This window comes from Perissodus microlepis, chromosome 1, assembly GCF_051167445.1.
Source record: "Perissodus microlepis isolate ML-2025 ecotype Zambia chromosome 1, ASM5116744v1, whole genome shotgun sequence".
NCBI classification, from domain to species: domain Eukaryota; kingdom Metazoa; phylum Chordata; class Actinopteri; order Cichliformes; family Cichlidae; genus Perissodus; species Perissodus microlepis.
The window spans coordinates 28,482,877-28,496,435 of NC_140461.1; the positions used below are offsets into that span (position 1 = coordinate 28,482,877).

Consider the following 13,559-nt stretch of genomic DNA (forward strand, 5'->3'; position numbering starts at 1 on the left):
ATCTCAGTAGATCAGGAGTTTCTGGAAAACTCAGACGTGTACATCTGATACCTTGTTCAAAGTCACTTAAATCACCTTTCTTCGCCCATTCTGATGCCCAGTTTGAAATTCAGCAAGGGGTCTTGCCCGTGTCGACATGCCTAAATGCTTCCATGTGACTCGCTGATTAGACATTGAGATTAAAGAGCAGTTGAGCAGGTATGCCTAATAAAGTGGCTGGATATGTGTTTGTTTAAATTACAAACAACATTAAAAGACATACTGGTGCATTTTTTTTAATATACTAACTGACATATTACAGGCCAAATACATTATCGAGCAGTATAAATATTGATGTAGTTGTTCATAGATATACGGCATAGTGCTTATTCAAAAAGTTCTGCACACCTGAAGGGGGGAAAAAAGGCAAACCATATCCGATTTGTCATTAGTCTCTGCTCCACTTCTAGTTCTTTTGCTATTTTTAGATTTTTAGCTTCCTGGAAGTGCTGCTGCCCAGTTTCGTGGAAATCAAGTTCAATTTTTACTTTCGGAAAGAGGACAAAAGCAAAAAGCAAATCTGGCGAGCAGGGCAGATGGTGAGCAGAGATTGCATTGTTTTGGGCAACAAAACTGTGCCACCACTGAGATCATTTGCAGCAGATTCAATTCACTTTTATTCATATAGTGCCAGATGACAACAGCAGTCGCCTCAAGTAGATGCTGTCCCTCAGACATCTATGGACGTTACAGCAGAACTGCAGCCTTGAATTCCTGACACTGAGGGACAAATTAACAAAGGACCTGAACTGATGTCTACCTTGAGGGCTTGGAGTTAGTGGGTCATAGGTTGAAGTCCAGCTCTCATTAGCTGCTGCTGCTTTTATACTAGAAAGGATTTGATTTAGACGAAGATTTTGCACAACACAACCCCTGACTTGTTTTGCCTCTCATTTTATCAGAAAATGTTTGTTTGGTTTCAAATAGTGTCATCCTGCTGTTTGAAGTAGAAATTAGATTTGCTGCCTTTTGCAGGCTCTGAAACCTTCGTGTGCAATAGTGGAAGAAGATTTACTGTAAACTGTCACACTTCAGGGGTTTCAGTTCCGTTCAAAACTCCCGTTAATATAGCGCGTCTGTTTTAATTACGCACTACAGTCCTGTGGTCGAATGAGAGCCAGAGGTTGCTTTCACACCTGGGCCACCCCGTGCTAAAAACGAAGTGAGATTAACATGTACATAATATTCAAGTGCAATCCGATTTCACTTCTTTCACCTTAAACATTCACGCCACGACTTTGGCAGCGTTCTGGTCAAGTCGGGAAGGATTGCACGGAGGAAGCGAAACAAAAATTTTCTAGGTACGGGGCAGTTCCCCTCCTGATGATTGCGAAATGCGATTAGCAGATTTTATTAATGGCATTTACTTTGTTGTTGAAACATGTCTCCGAATCCTCCTGATGGACTACTGTGGAGGAGATAAATTAGATTGTGTGGGTTAGGCGGAAGGACAGAAAATCTATTTCCGCAGTACAAATTGAGGTTCGTTGTTTGTTTTTCATGTGTAAAAAGTCCCCTCTGTGGTTAGGTTTTAAAAGTAGCCTAAAGCGATCATGTATGACGTTTTAAATGTCTATTAAATGTGGAACCATGGGGTAAGTTTGCATCGATATATATGCATCAGTATAAAAAGCTAATTTAAATCTTGTATATTGAAGTGTCAAAACCTTTGCAGACACATGCAGATTCTGTACATAAAACTAAAAATGACTCTGTGTGTGTGCGCGTGTGTGTGGATTACTTTAATCAAAGCTGACAGACTGGGCACCAGCAGATCTGTGCGCTTTGTCATTTAAGGGGTGTGTGTTTGTGCATTTTTAGCTCCTCTGTCATTAAAGGAGATGAAGGGAGGAAGTTTATCCAAGGCACTCTTAGTGTACCCTGTAGGTGTGCGTGTCTTTAAGGATTGTGCTACGATTGTGCTATATGGTTTCCTCATGTATAATGGATGCTGCTTAATGAGCTGATGTTTCATTTAAACGTCTTCATCCGCCCACTCCTTATCTTTAGATTAAAGAGCACACGCTCAGCTCTTTTGCCCCGATCATTGTTTGCTCTTAACAATCTGACAAAGTCTTGCTTTGTGTCTTCGAGTTTCGTGTGAAGGAGCCGAAGCCTCAAACACTCAAAGACTGAAGCGACTGAGGTTCCTCCAACCTCACTGGTTGTCACATCGAGGAAGTTGTTGCTAGTTGCAGATACTTAAGATGGATTGATCTCAGGTTCTGGATGTACTCGTTACACTCGCTGAGAGTTTAAGTTAAAGCCCGTGGATTTATAAGGCAGTGAGAATCTTATTCAGTATTTGTACAGTCGGTTTTGCTAGATGACGAACTGCTAGTGCTGCTGGCTCTGAAGCTAAACTGAATGGCACTTTTCCCCCCATGCTTTCCTGCACCTACTCCATCCCACTACCCCCTGGGAGGTACAACCTCAGTCTCACATTGTGAGCTAGTAAAAGACTCCTTTGTTGGTTAATGCTTATATTTCTCTTTTATTAAAAAAAATGGACAGTACAGTGCACTGCTTCTCAGGGTGAGTGTTTTCTGCAGCGCTTGGACAGGTGCTGTTCTCATGCACAGGTTAGAAATTAAACTGCTCTGACTTATTGTATGCACCTCAGTGCCAGGAGGGAAACTGTATGGTGTGTGTGTACGTGTGTGTGTTCTTTCTAAACATCTGTGAGGCAAAGTGTTAGCTGTGCTAAGCAGACTCAGCTCAGCTCAAATTTGGATCTGTCTTTAAAAAAAAAAAAAGTAAACACGTAGAAATATAAATCAGCCAGAAGTCTTCGTCCGCAGCAGCTTCCTCGTCCGCCTCTCTCTGTGGGCAGTCCCGAGCAATCCAAGGCAAAATGAGAGTAACACTGTCCCGGGCCTCTCATAAATCTGTAGCTCTGTCAGGTGCGTTGCATCGAGCGTGTAATTTACACACTCTGCTCCAAGTGGATACTTGTCTTTCGACCAAACCACAGTTCAACACAAGGAACTTTGCAGTGATGTTTTTTGTTTGTTTTTTTAATCTTTGAAACAAAATAGCTTTTATTTTCTGTTATACAATAGTATATGCGTTGATAAACCTTTCTTGAACCAAAAAGTCGGCCAGACTGTGACCCTGTTTCTCAGCTGGAAGCGATCCCCCAACTCCAGCACCGGACACAGTAACAACTCTGCTGCTGTGGGAATGCGTCAGTGTTAAACTGGCAGAGGGTTTATTTAGATATCCTCTTCTCTGTGGAGATTTTTTTTGTTTTGTTTTTAAGTTAAGTAATCATGAGAGAACAAACAGTGATCTAGGCAATTCAATTTAAGGTTGGGCTTCTCTCTTATTTCCCAAGGGGTCGCCTCAGCGGATAGATCCAGATATTTGATTTGGCAGTTGCCTTTCCCGACAGAATCCATCCATTTATCCTGGCTTGGGATTAGACGGGCTTGTAACCCTCTGAGGCTGGGTTTGTGTCTCCTCACAGCCTCAAACCGGGATCTTTTGTATGTAAGGCAACCGTGTTAGCGAGAGTCCAGTCAGTTAAGCTGAATTCAAAGGGTCGATGGAGCGTTTGACGCTAAATGCTGCACAGCAGCTCAGTTTTTGTTACTTTTTGTAAAGCCACAGGCAAAAAATGACAACATGCTTTAACTACTTACTTTAGATATTTGGTATTGAAACTTGAAAGTTGATTGCTCATCGTCTTTCTCACCCCTTCCTCCACCACAGCAAATGGTGATGAGCCTGCGGGTGTCGGAGCTCCAGGTGCTGCTGGGCTACGCCGGGCGCAACAAGCACGGACGCAAGCACGAGCTGCTGACCAAGGCGCTGCATCTGCTGAAAGCCGGCTGCAGCCCCGCCGTGCACATGAAGATCAAAGAGCTCTACCGAAGACGTTTCCCGGCCAAAATGGTCTCTCACTCAGAGCTGGCCTTGCCTGGGCCGCACCACCCGGCCACAGCTGGAGTGGTCGGGGGAGGGGGCGCGGCGCTGCCTGCTGGCCTGACGCAGCTGGCTTACGAGGGTCACGCCGGTCACGGTGGAGCCCCATCGCCTGCTGCGTTACTGCCGCTCTCGCTACTCGGTCCTGGGAAACACGAGCTGACCGGGCTGACGCACCACCTGCCCTCCTCAGCGACACTGCATCCGGTGCATCCAGATGTTAAGCTACAGAGGCTGCCCTTCTACGACATGCTGGACGAACTCATCAAGCCCACGAGTCTAGGTGAGGACACGTGTACGTGTGGTTTTTGTGTGACACGTGAATGCAACATGAATCAAATAATACGTTTTGTGTTAATTTTCTATATGTTTTTATTTTTGTATCAGCTGACAATATGAAAGCAAACCTTTTAGAATCTACAGGAGCAGTTTATCTTTCTGGCCCTCCGTTTTACTGTTTTGGCTCAAACACTCAGGCATCTGTTTTCAACAAACAAAGCCCTATAAATCCACTGTACACAGGCGGCTCAGCTCTAAATAACAGGCAAACCAAAGTGGTAACTAGCTGGGGAGATGGTAAAGCATTCAGCAGCCCAGTGAACCAGTTACTACTCTCAGTAGCTGGTAGAGACCACAGAAAGCTTATGGAAGATGAGCATAGCCACTATTTATGTCATTAGTTTATGGGGTCATGAGTTCAGCATTTTGGCTGAAATCATCCTTTGTGGGTGGATCCAGCTGACAAATCAAATGTGGTATACAAATAAAGTTGTATTGTAAATCACGGTCAAAGCACGGCCATTCAATAGTGAAAATCATACCCTGCTTTATTAAATTTACAAAGTGAGCTTGAATTAAGCTGCTGCTGAATTAAGACTTAAAAACCAGCGACTGACGATGAACTCATCAGGCTCCAGAGTTCATACATGGTGTACAGCATGATTTAGCAGTGTTAATTTCATTGATCAGTAGCTTTTAATCATAGGTTTCATCTACAACTTTCTTTTTTGTGACAAAAACAAGATAACAACTAGATAAAACTAAGCACGAGGATAAAAAAATACGATGAAATGTATTGATGCCTTTGTCAACAAAGAAAAACAACTTCTCCTCTGGGGGGACGTTGTTTGGAAAGGCAGCACCAGTTTAGAAATGATCCAATCACACTTGATGTCGAGGAAAATAAGACACTTTGTAAACCATGTGGAGCAAACAAAGACCACAGGTTTAATGCACTTCCTCACACTTTACCTTTTTAGACCTGGAGGCCACACCCATCTTTGATATACAGTCCATAATCGAGACCACAAGTAACGCACCTATTTGCTGAGAGGTTTGCCATGGAGTCTTAAATGTTGATGATACTATATAGTTGAAAACACTGTGACTGGTGACTAACACGAGATAAAAAAAGAAAAATAGATGCACACACATTCACTGGCCACCTGACCAGTACAGGGTTGGAGCTCCTTTTGCCTTCAGAACTGCCTCAATGCATAGAATTACTGCCATGTGATCGGCTGGTGGGATATTTGAGTTTACAAGCATTTAAACGGGCATACCTAATGATAAAATATGTGTTGAGTGTGTGCGGCTGTATAAATGTCAGTCCAGTTCTCTTTATTATTATTTTATTGTCATATAGGCCACTCTGTTGGAATTTGTGTCAGGTGGCTCGAGCGACGCTGCCACATTATGAATTGCGCTTTTATTCATTTTGTACATTTATATTTCTAACTGTAGCACTAATGTGGATATAAACAATCAATACCAACACCGCAGCGCTGTATGCCGGCCGCACTGTGTTTGCTCAGCCGAGCCGTCGCTCTGTTGCACTGCTGTGAAAACCGTCCTGCACACGGCACGCTTCACACCGTCACATCTCGGGCTTCCTAACAAAACTCAGCTTGTTTGCCATGTGGCGACACGCAGCTCTCGTGAGCGCTGAGGATCCTTAACGTTAAGAAAGCTTCGAATCAAATCTTTTTGTTCTTAGTTTGCATAGCAGCTAATTCTGTGCACAGAGGAGATCACAGTGGTGGAATAAGTATGCAAGCTTGGAAATGAATGATTCTGAAGGATTATTTACAGATGTAGTGGACAGCAACATCCCTATTCGGCTTCATCGGGCCTGTGCTGGTGTGGCTTGATCACTTCTTTGTTGACACTGGCTGCGATAACAAACCTGCCAACTGTCAGAATTTGAATCAGATTTGGCTAAATTGTGATGTGTGTTTGTGTGTCTGTGTGACATTATAAGATGGCTCTCTTAGATTAGTAAGTAAGGTACAAGTTCATTAGTCACTTATGTAAAATACTATTTATTTCAACTGTGACAGAAAACAAAACAGCTTTTTTAAGCCCTTCAGGTTCAAATATCCAGAATGTTCTCTTGAAGGTCCAACATTCATAATGCCCAGTGTTATGTGCCCTGTCGTCCCTTTAATTCTCTACATACCCAACTTTTAATCTCGCCTTTGTCTCGCTTAGATTTGTCGTTGCATTACATCTACATCCAGCACCCAGTCTGCACTTAGCATAATAAGACTCTTTGGGCTCTGGGATATATTGCAAATATATGGAAATGTCTAGATTTTCCTACATTAGCATTTTAATGGAGTAGAAGACCATCTCGTGATTAATTTGCCTGCAGATGCATGCACAAACAGCGAGCCTGCAGCTCTATCATCCCACTCTCCCTCTTCTTCCCTCTCGCTTCCTCACTCGATCCATTTCCTGCACACGCCTCATCCCTCTCCTCCCGCTCTGTGTCCCTCTCCGTCTTCTGTCGCCGCTGCCGTCCTCGGTCAAAATTTGCATGCAGAGTGATGAAATCGCACAGGCCTACACCTGTGCCACACACCCTCCCTCCATTCGACTCCGAATCGTACGTTCACAATGCTCTCGCGCACAGACTGCTTTCGAAAGAACACAAACATCTTTTCCAATAAATAATAAATGCTCAGTCCCTCATTGTTCTGGGGGAAACGGAGAGAGCCAAAAGCCTGAGTGATAGGAGGAGAAACCCGGAGGAGGGTGTCTGGCATCGTTAGGTGAAGCTGAAGATTTGAATTTGCCTCTGAAAGTGAAACTAAGCTGCAGCTTTGAGGTGATGACCCTCTTTGTAATAATTGGAGGCAGAAAGGAAAGCAATTGATTCATTTTAATTGCCCTCTCACTGGAGGATCTCTGATTCTTGCTGGGAGAATTTCTTTAATTTTTTTCCCCCCTCGTGCCTTGAGACAGCCTTTCCCTCCTCACTCACTGATCATACTCTTCCACATAATCTCCCTCCTCTCCGCTTGTGTACTCCTCTCTGATCTGCTGATTACTGCTCGCTCCCTCGCTCCCTCTCTCCTTCCTATTGTTGCTGCGTCTCCTCTCGCCTCGCCTCCCGTTCCCCTCTCATTTTTTTCCCTCCCTTCCCCCACTTGTTTGCTTGCTTCTTCTGCTTTGCCAGATTTTTTTTTTTTTTGGCCATTTATGTGCTCAACCAGGATTCTGACAGTTTTTGTTTTTTTGGTTTTGTTTTTTACAAGAGCACATGTACAGACAGACTTAAGACAGTAGAGTGAAAGGCAGGATTTTTACTCATTTGCTATGTACTTGTTTCTAAAGTTCGAATGAGTCTATTGTCATAGCCAGGGTTGAGGTCTTTAGGAAGTTCAGACACAGTTTATATATATATATTTTTTTACCTGTACATAATAACCACGAGTGAAACCAAGATTAAATTGCACAAAATTGCAATAATGCACTAAAAAATACAGAAAATGATGAGCTAGTTCTTATGGGGGAAATCAAACAGGCAAATAGAAGAGTAAATGGGGAAGGAAAAGCACAACAAATGTCTAAAAATAATACCAGAGATATGACCAATTGCTCATTTGAGTACCACCACAACCTCCTGTGTCCTAGCTGATGTGCTGGAAGCACCATAAATCATGTCCATGTACAAAAATAACCGATAAAAATATTGTCACTATTTATCAAAGTGCCTCAATAAATTTCCCCGATTATGTTTTTCTTCAAACTGCCTCCAGACTATGTGGCAGCTGTTTTTTTGTGTTAATATGCAGCAGACTGATTAAATAACTTGCAGATCTTGATTCTTTTTAAGCTTTAAAAAAAAATAATTTAAAACATTGATGCTGCTCTTTCTCTGTCTCCATCTGCGACTGCTCCAACAAAGTCACCTCTTCCACTAGAATTAATTAAACTTGTTGGCTTCCCTTCATTTTTAACAACTTTTGGACGCTTTAAGGCAGCAATTTATTTTTGACTTTCCATGGGATGTGTGCTATTTTCAAATTTAAGTCTTAAGTTTTAGCAGGCAGTGGGGTTCGTTTCAAATTCTTCTGGCTTTCTTTTGAAGTTTAAAACTGGATTTAAGGAATTACGCATTTGCAGCACTCATCTCATCCTATATGGAAGTATATAACACCATAAACGTCATGTTTCTGATGAAGCTTGATTTCAGAAACAGTTTATATGCGTAGCGAGATGGAGACGGTGCTGCCTTACGCTCCATAACCAAATCTCTCTTTGCAAAATCAGTCGAAATGATAAAAACTCTGCTGCAGTCGAATATGTATCCCTAATAAGATTAAAATATGACATTCGTGGTTCACGCATACGGGAGAGAGACTGGTGAGGAATATGGCAGCCGATCAGCTGCATAATTATGTTCGTCTCTACAGTATCCGAGGAACTGCGGTGCGTGTCGACGTCTTCTCCGATTTCCGGCCTTAACCTGATTTCTTTCAGTAACCGGGTTTCTTGTGCGCATGTAAATGTAGTTATTATCACGCTCTCGCCATCCTCTCCCCTCCTTCGGCCTCACTCCTTATCGTTTCACCCGGAGCCCCCACCCTCCCTCCTGTGCAGCTTTGTGCTCTCTGCTGACTCTTGTCAGCGTGGAGAATAAAGGTTGGTTGTCCCACAGTGTAGGCCTGAGAGCCTAATGGTCAACACTGAAGCTTGCACCAGCATCTCCCATCTTACCAAACTGGTTGTGCTCCATCATTGACCGTGCTGCGCGGAGAACTATACATCACAGCTCATTATGGATATCATAGCACATGCATTATACATGATTTAATTACCCTATCTTCGGGAAAAAAAGGGATGCAAGCCTATTCCGCGTTTGATGAGGACTTTGTGCATAATGGTTTGTTACATGAGAAGATTGCTGTAGAGGAAAAAGCATGTGGAAAAAAATATCTAATAAGGTTTTTTTTTTTTTTTTTGTTTTTTTCTTTTGGATGGCTTCCTTTAGAAATGAGTCAGCCCATGATTATATCGTTGCATACTGAATCCTGAAACCCCCTTTGGAAAACTTGTTTTATTGTTAAGATTATTTTTTATTATCTGTTACGAGGTCGCTGTCATACTTACCTTCAGTACATTTTCTAAGGTCACGAGGGGAAGGGGGGAAAACAAAGTCAACCTTCAGCATTGCACACAGTTCAGCAGGACTCCAGGTGCCAGGACATGAATCATGTCTGCATGGTGCCATCTGCCTGTCAATTAAAGTGGCAATAGACAACTCCCCAGAGCTCTCTCCTTCGAGTGAATGCCCGTCCAAGATTCCCTCTTTTTCTCCTCCTCATCACCTTCTTTGCTTCCTCCAGCAACAGGAGGAAGTTTTTCTTATAACTCTACTGGCGGAGAGAGTTTCCAGAATCAACCATTTCAGCTACCTACGGAAAGCTACAAATTCTAAGGAAAATTAAATCACTGTTCTCTTCCTGGTTTGATTGGTCCTGGTCATTTTCCGGCAAGATTTTTGTGCCCAGCGGCAGTCAGGGTTGCACAGTAAAGTGAAACTGATCATTATTCTACAGCCACTGCATTGTGCATTCAACATTTCCTGCAACCCATCACGCCTATCATCATACTGATGAGACCAATTTAAACCGTGGATAATGATGGATGATGAACTCTATACTTAAACAGTTACTTCTTTACCAAAAACGAGTCAGCACATTTTGAAGGATGGAAGGGTCTAATACATGTTTACGCAGTTTATTCATCTGCGTGTACAATGCTGTGCAAAAGTCTTGAGTCACCCCTTTTGCTTCTAAGCAACCAGACTTTCTTGTAATTTTTTTAAGTGCTGTTGAGTAATAGCGCTTCAGGCTTTCTAGAGGTTTTTCTTTAGACATTGGCTGCTTCTTCACTCATTTTTACTTGGTATATCTCAGCATGGTGTACAGTATGTAAGTATGCCAAATTGTCAAATTACACAAGAAGTGAACTGAAAATCGGTGGCAGCCAGTCTTATGAAGTGATGAATGCATCAGCCTACCTGACCTCTTCTATGCAAGGAAGAGGTCTGGAGAGAGGTACAACAGTGAATGTCTATAGCAGGGGTGTTCAACTCCAGGCCTGAAGGGCTAGCGCCCTCCAGGTTTTAGATGTATGTCTTGAAGTTCTGCAGAGGCCTGGTAATGAACTAATCATTTGATTGAGGAGTGTTCGCTCAGGGTGATATCTAAAACCTGCATGACACCGGCCCTTGAGGCCTGGAGTTGGACACCCCTGGTCTATAGCCATCTGTAAAACATGGTAGAGGCTCTGTCCTGGTTTAGGGCTGTCTGTCAGATTTGAATCCACCATGCAGTACCATCTGGAAAGTGTTAGATTGGCAACTGCTTTTGCACAGTACTGTACTTTTCTTGGTTTTATCTGACTCATCCTGTAAAATGCCTTATCCTCTAACTTTCTGTTAGAGAGGAGCTTTTAGATGCAAAGATCCACCTACAGTATGTGTAGTGGAAATGGAAAAAACAGTTTCTTTGCTTTAAAGTTGTTTATCAGTATCTTTTTTAGTAACGGTAATGGCATTTAGATAACTAGCATTGCTCAGTATGTCATGTTTATGGTGATAGTTGATATTATGCAGCTTTGGAGGCTTTTTAAAAGCCACAAAATGATTGAATGAAGTGACTGTGCATGTTTACAGAGTTTTTAAACATTTCCTACATTCCAGTACCTACATTCATTTTTGTTCCTTCTTCTGTATTTAGATTATCATAATCTTCACATATAACGCAAAGTAGTGTGGCATAAATACAGCCACAGAAAAGTTGATTTGTTCCTGCATTCAGGTTGCAGTGCGCAAGTAAGGGCTGCTCATTGTTTAATTGCTTTTTTCTCCCCTTTATATTGAGTCACAGTTTGTCAGTAAATGGACTGTGATGTATATGAGAATGCATTTGTATAAAATAAGAGAAAAGCATTTTATATAGTGGAGGTTTTGAAGCATATGGATAGGTATGTCATAGCAGCATTGCTGGTATTTCTAGACTTACTCGCAATGCCGCATTCCTCCAAACCTCTGGGACTGCAGTCATACCTTTTACCTTAGGTGGTAGCAACAATATTTGAGCAATCCCTGCAACAATCACCCAGTAATGCACAGCACATTGTTCACACAGTGCTTGTTTCTTTAGAAACGTCTATTGAAATGTTGAATTTCTGCTTTTTTGTGATAAGATTCTCCCAAAAATATTTCTGTGTTAGCCTGACACATTAAGTGTTTTTTCCTTTGTTTAGTGTGCTGTTAAGCAGTATATAGCACTACATTGTGACTGTAGCCTTGAGACACTAATATTTTTCCAGTGCTAAAGTCCTTTTTAGTCCTTTCCTTTTTTTTTCCAATGCCATATGTGTTCCAGTATATGGATCCATCTGCTTTGGCGACCCCTTGTGAATAAAGCAGTTTTATGAAATCCCAGTTTTAATTTTGATAAGAGCTGGTGACAAGCCCCAAGGGAAGACAAGTACTCTATCACAGCGGCTGTTTGATGTGTGGTATTTTATAATTTAGTCACTAACCAAAACATGAAAAGAAAACAGCTGGGTAGTGTACGTCATTAGAGACTCAAATGTCACAACATTTATTTTTTTGCATGAATTTTTCACCAAGATCTTGTGTTGTTGTAGTTCTGCGTAAAGCCTTCTCCCGCACGTCCCAAAGGTTCTGAGTGATGTTAAGGTTTGGACTCTATCCATGTGTGAAAATGATGTCATGCTTCCTGAACAACACTTTCGCAATTTGATCCTGATGAATCCTGGCATTGTCATCTTGAAATCCGTCTGTGACATCAACATTTACTGATGGAAAGAACCTGGTCATTCAGTATATTCAGGTAGTCAGCTGACCTCATTTTTGGACACATAACTTTGCTGAAGCTAGACGTGACCATTGGAAGCAACCCCAGACCTTAACATTGCCCTCACAGGCCTGTATAGTAGGCACTAGGCATGATGGGTGCATCACTTCATCCGCTTGTCTCTTCTTACCCTGATGCGTCCATCACTCTGCAATAGGGGAAGTCTGTGCTCGTCAGACCACGTGACCTTTTTCCTTGCACTGGAGTCCAAGCTTTCTGCTCCCTTGCAAACTGAATCTTTGTTTTCTGATTAGCTTTACTGATAAGTGGATTTCACGTCACCGCTGTTTAATCCCAGTCCCTTGAGTTCTCTTTGCATTGTGCATGAGAAAATGCTCTTACTTTCAATATTAACCATGGCTGTGATTTATACTATTTATTATTGTTAATATTAATCTGGGCATCTTTTCCACAATGTGGGTTGTTTTGGTTTTTTTTGTCCTGTCTTCCTCCCCTCAACACCAACCGGTTGTTGCAAATGACTGCCTCTCCATGAGCCTTGTTCTGGGGGAGGTTTCTTCCTGTTAAAAGGGAGGGTTTCTTTTTCCCACTGTCGCCTAGTGCTTGCTCACAGGGGGTCTTCTGATATTATGTGACTTCACCAAATGTTTAAGACGATCATTCTCTCACACATTTCTTCTCCAAGATAGTGGTTCACCACTATCCTTATGGATTTTAATAATCCGTTAACCTTAATCCAGTTTTATTACTATCAGCAATCTCCTGAGTTGATTTCTTTGCTTGATGCTGGTCAATAATTTGTCCCTTCAGAAGGGAATGACATGTTTTCCAAAACCATAGGATGTTTCTTCTAACACAGTTCAAGAAATGAAAAGCTGCTCACTGCACAAGTTCGGGGGAAATAACCTGTAGCCAGATCAAACATATTATTCTCTGCAGTGATTATCCAATAGAAGGCTCTTGTTAGCTTGTTGGCTTCATGTTTTTGTGTTTCACACAGGATTTGTATGTTCCTTGATTGGCTCCTTTTTAATGTCTTAATTAACTGATGGTACTGTTTTAAAGTGAAAAACTTCCTTCAAATCAGATGCATTCATGTCTGTTAAAAGATTTAATTTTGAAACATCAGTAGAAAGTGCTGAGTTTAGTCCCTATGAAAGAAAGTTTGAAAGCACAAAGAGTTATACAACTTGAATTTAATAAAATCTGAATGAAACACTTGATGTCTGCAAATCAGTGCGTTCAGGTTCTTGTCACAGTTATCCGTCCTACTGGAGTGTCCTCGAGCAAGCACATTTAATCGCCACAAATCAAATGTTCCGTACGTCTTGTTTCTGCTAAGCAAATCAAGAACTCTAAGAATCAGTAAAGATACTGTATCACACACACTATCAGCTATACGTGGAAGAATATGGCGGCAATGCTCCAAAACATCCAACAAGCGCGAGCCGA

General features: G+C 42.0%; 1 protein-coding gene across 1 annotated transcript in view; it reads left to right on the forward strand.

The window, feature by feature from the left end:
• LOC146394024 (E3 SUMO-protein ligase PIAS1-like) overlaps nucleotides 1-13,559 on the forward strand; it is a 57,995-nt gene that overhangs the window by 22,753 nt on the left and 21,683 nt on the right. The window contains exon 2 of the mRNA XM_084936863.1: nucleotides 3,754-4,249. Within this exon, the coding sequence (XP_084792989.1) occupies nucleotides 3,754-4,249 (496 nt within the window). The remainder of the gene's footprint in view (nucleotides 1-3,753; nucleotides 4,250-13,559) is intronic.